Raw genomic sequence first — 4642 nt, 5'->3', positions numbered from 1 at the left:
AGGCCAAGTGGTCTTGCAGCTAATGACAGTAAACTAATGTGTGTATACATGTCTGTGTGTGTAAATAACTATAGTCTTTCAAGCTGTTTTTACATAGAGATGTAGGGCAGTTCTGGTCAGAAAAACAGCTTTTACCCTCTGAATTTCCATTTTACAGATATAGGCTGCCCATAACCCATGTCCAATATTGTCCTGCCCAGCCAATGATGGTATAACCTTTGCCAGCTGCCTCCCTCTCATGTCCTGGTAGACAGATTGGTGCTTAGCTCTTTGCTAGTCAGAAAGGGTATTTAGGGAATTTTCCAGGGTATCAAGATTTAAGCTTCTCATCCACTGTTTCTGTTATCTTTATAATGTATGCCTGTTTTGTTAGTTTTCAGCTAGTAACACAGTAGACTACAGTGGGACAAATGAAAAGTTGATTACATTTGACCAACTTGAACTTGAGTAATCAAAGCTCTTCAGCACATTATTGTACTGGTGAACACATCATACCAGTGTTGGGATCAAGTTTCCCCTTGTTTAGGGATTACCTTCAACAAATATTGTATTTGGTGTTTTGGGGCAGATTGAAAGAGACTATACACAAGCATACATGTAGATATCTCATGTGAGAAGATAGCATTTCCCCTCTCAAGAGTACATGGAAAGCCAAGATCTTCCCAAATTCCCCAAAAGTTGTTCATGTTGGATCATGGTTCTAGCCAGCATCCGTCCGTCCTTTGACGGAATGTTGCAGCTCAGGGGACTGAAAAAGTTTGCCCTGTCTGTGACGGACAAAAATTGGCATGTAAAGATATTGAACAAACAAAGTTTTGCAAAGATCTCCAGAAATTCAGCACAGATGCCATTGAAGTTGAACCAAGCTGAGTCTACTCTGCCAGGAAAAGTTTCCCCTCAAATTGCAGAAACAAAATGTTCTGGAGGGTCTTAGAAGTGTGGTTCAAGTGTAAATCGTCAAGTTTAAGATCTGAAAGCCAAACACTTGACCACAGTGATGGTCCTCCATGTAATGTAGTCTGCTTGACATAAACAATCATGCAGATACCCCATAGTACATTTTTTTGGGTATTATGAAACTTTTGTCCTGATATACACACACACATCATTTTGTGGTAGCACTAGTACTTAACACTTATTGAATGATGTATATGATAATTGCTTCAGCTTGCCTGTCTTTCTGTCTGTCTGTTTGCGCACACATGTTTTTGTGATCATCATTATACAGACACAGCCTCAGTGCTACTGCAATACTCTATAGTTGTCTATGGTACAGGAAAGACCATAAATAGGGGGTGATGCCTGCCATGTCTGATTGCTTTTTTTGCCTACTTGTTTCCCTCAGCAATGGAACCAGTATGATCTCCCTCATCATCCCTCCAAAGGACCAAATCTCACGAGTCTCCAAGATGTTGGCTGATGAATTTGGCACAGCTTCTAACATTAAGAGTCGAGTCAACAGGTGAACATCTATTTATAATGTCTACCAAAATGTATGCAGTTCCTACCTTCATGATGGGGCTTTAATATCAATTACTGTAACATCTGTAACATGCAGAATGTTTCAAAATCAGAGGTTTGTCTAAACTCATTAGAAATATGCATTTGTATTACTTAGGTGAGGTGTATGATTGTAGAGAATGGATTGTGACAGTCTTTTCTACTCATGTAGGTTGTCTGTGCTAGCAGCTATCACCTCTGTACAGCAAAGGCTCAAGCTGTATTCAAAAGGTAAGATTATTTCTGTCGCAGGTGTTACATAATGAGACCTGCTGAGAAATACACATTGTATTTACAATGTACTTTCAATTTTAGACGTATGGTCACTCTACTTTTTTAAATGTATGTAAAGACTGTTGAGAAAATGTCATGTTGTGCGATACAATTCAGATGTGTTTTATTTATTGACTAATAATGATGATTGCACAAAACATCATAAAATCCCAGCACAAGATAACTCTTGCCCCTCCCTCCAAATTAGTGCCCCCAAATGGCCTGGTGGTGTACTGTGGCACCATCGTGACAGATGAAGGCAAAGAGAAGAAAGTCAACATCGATTTTGAGCCATTCAAGCCCATCAACACCTCTCTGTACCTCTGTGACAACAAATTCCACACAGAAGTAAGTCACTGAGATGTCATTATTTGTCACTATTGATTGAATCAGTTCCCATGTCTATAGGTCCTGTAACCTAATGATTATGTAATTAGTGAGGCTGCAAACGTATTGACCAACCCTTGACGTAACAGTGTCTTAAGTATGATGTTCTTTCAATTGCTACCTGCAGGCCCTGTCAGCACTGTTGACAGATGACAACAAGTTTGGTTTCATTGTGATGGACGGTAATGGAGCACTGTTTGGTACTCTATGTGGCAACACCAGGGAGGTCTTGCACAAGTTCACAGTCGACTTACCAAAGAAACACGGTAAGTCAAGTTTGATTGATATGTATACATTACAATTCAACTGTTTATTTCCATTTACCCTGATAAATGAAGTATGCCGGAAAATAAAGTGTACTCATGGAAGAGAAATATTCACTTTGTACACGTATAGAGTTTGTTGTTGAAGAGTATAATGTATTCGGCAGGCAGAGGAGGCCAGTCTGCGCTGCGTTTTGCTCGTCTGCGCATGGAGAAGCGGCACAACTACGTGCGGAAGGTAGCCGAGGTAGCGACCCAGCTCTTCATCTCAAACGACAAACCAAACATCACAGGACTGATCCTAGCTGGGTCAGCAGACTTCAAAACAGAGCTCAGCCAATCAGACATGTTTGATCAGGTAAGTCCTCTGTTTGTGATATTTGGACATCCAAATGATGTTTCCAGTGGCAAGTATAAACCAGTATCAAAGTTTGAGGGGCAAGAGATTTTTGTAGTTTCCCAATTCCCAAACCTTTGTCTTTAGTTGTCTGCTTGTAAACAGCCTCTATGTATGCAGATTTTTATCTTCATCAGTTCATTAGTTTATGTTCCCTCGAGCTCTCCAAACATAGCAGATGTGTCAAAGTTCCTTGATTTATCATATCTTCACCTGATTCATTGTTATCATAAAGTGTACAGGGGTCATGTAAAAGCTTTAATTGTTAAGTCTTTCTTTCATATGACTTACATCCTTTGTTGTAGCGACTTCAAGTCAAGGTGCTGAAGCTGGTGGATGTGTCGTACGGAGGGGAGAACGGCTTCAACCAGGCCATCGAGCTGTCCGCTGAGGTTCTGTCCAACGTCAAGTTTATTCAGGAGAAAAAACTCATAGGTAGGCCTTGCTTGTAGAACAAAAATTCCCTTAATACCTCTGATTGTTCATTACAACTTTGTGGCAATACCAAAGTTATCCTTTCAGTACTGCACTAGTTAAACTGTAATATCCAACACAATAATTGGACTCGCCCAAATTTTTGACTGAACGCTGTAGCACCAGTCTTTTTCAAGGAATGAAGAATCCACTGCTGTCGTGATGTCATGTTTTGCAGCTAGAACATGTGACTCAGTAAGCAGTGGATCATATGTTGAAGGCAGTCTATGGCCCCCACTGTCTCTGTTCAGGGATGGTTGTAAAGCTCTGATGCTTACTGAGTCACGTGTTCAACTAGTCCAATAATGACTTCTACCAACACAGAAAAACTTTCAAGTTGTTATCCTTTCAGGTTGGCTGCATCTCTTAAGGAGCTCATCACTCTCTCCATTTGTAATTCTACCTTAAAACAGAATTCTAAGTATTCGCTGTACTTAATTGCCATACTTTATGATTATCTCCAGGTATGTATCTTCTAATTCAAGGTAAATATATTTTTGTGCAACATGGGTACACTGACAGATGTTTGTGATTGTTTTTTCCTTCTTTAGGCAAATATTTTGACGAGATCTCACAGGACACAGGGAAGTACTGTTTTGGAGTAGATGACACACTGAAGGCTCTAGAAATGGGAGCTGTGGAGACTCTTATTGTCTGGGAAAACTTGGACTATACAAGATACGTACTCAAGGACCATCAAAAAGATGGTACGGGACTTCAATTACTGTGCTTCTTAAAAAGATTATTGCGTGTTGTAGTTTGTTAAGCAAAATAATTTGAATCCAGTTGAAATACAGCTTACAATATTATTAACTCATATCATCTTGAAAAGATTTAGGTTTACCGGAAATGGCAACTGCTGCAATATGAGATTGTGTTATCTTTCATTGATTTTTTGAAAATGTATTTCAGAGGAGAAGCTCCTATACTTGAGGCCAGAGCAGGAGAAAGACAAGACATACTTTACAGACAAAGATGTGAGTGTCAATACATTTGTCTACACTCATGAAGACTGGACATCTTTTTATTTATTATGTTATTGAGATTTACCACATTTGTGGAAGGATTGACATAACAGGTGACTAGAGTATCCCTTTTCAAACTGTAAGGTTTGATCCCTCTGGGAAGGACTACTGCACTTTTCAATACGTGGGTGGGTTCTTTACGGTGTTAGAGGTTTGGCTCTACCCATACATGGGACACCCATTTAACATCCTATCTGAGTGACGACCCTAACTGTCATTTCCACCCCAAGTCTGTAAAGTGCTGTTGAAAGGCTCAAGATCAGCAACATTCCAGGGGATTTGAATCTAGGACCTTTGGATTCACTCTACTCTTGCACCCACAC

The 4642-nt window shown here is 39.9% G+C and overlaps 1 protein-coding gene across 1 annotated transcript in view; it reads left to right on the top strand.

Annotated features, from left to right (window-relative positions):
• Positions 1-1345: 1345 nt before the first annotated feature.
• LOC118414992 (eukaryotic peptide chain release factor subunit 1) overlaps positions 1346-4642 on the top strand; it is a gene marked incomplete at its 5' end in the record, with an annotated part of 10335 nt that continues 7038 nt past the window's right edge. Inside the window, 8 exon segments of the mRNA XM_035819360.1 lie at positions 1346-1462; positions 1673-1731; positions 1982-2121; positions 2288-2426; positions 2591-2781; positions 3126-3255; positions 3846-4001; positions 4207-4271. Coding sequence (XP_035675253.1) covers positions 1346-1462; positions 1673-1731; positions 1982-2121; positions 2288-2426; positions 2591-2781; positions 3126-3255; positions 3846-4001; positions 4207-4271 — 997 coding nt within the window.

Source organism: Branchiostoma floridae, chromosome 4 (genome assembly GCF_000003815.2).
Source record: "Branchiostoma floridae strain S238N-H82 chromosome 4, Bfl_VNyyK, whole genome shotgun sequence".
NCBI classification, from domain to species: domain Eukaryota; kingdom Metazoa; phylum Chordata; class Leptocardii; order Amphioxiformes; family Branchiostomatidae; genus Branchiostoma; species Branchiostoma floridae.
The sequence above is the reverse complement of the archived record's forward strand: the minus strand, read 5'-3'. Positions and strand labels throughout refer to the sequence as shown.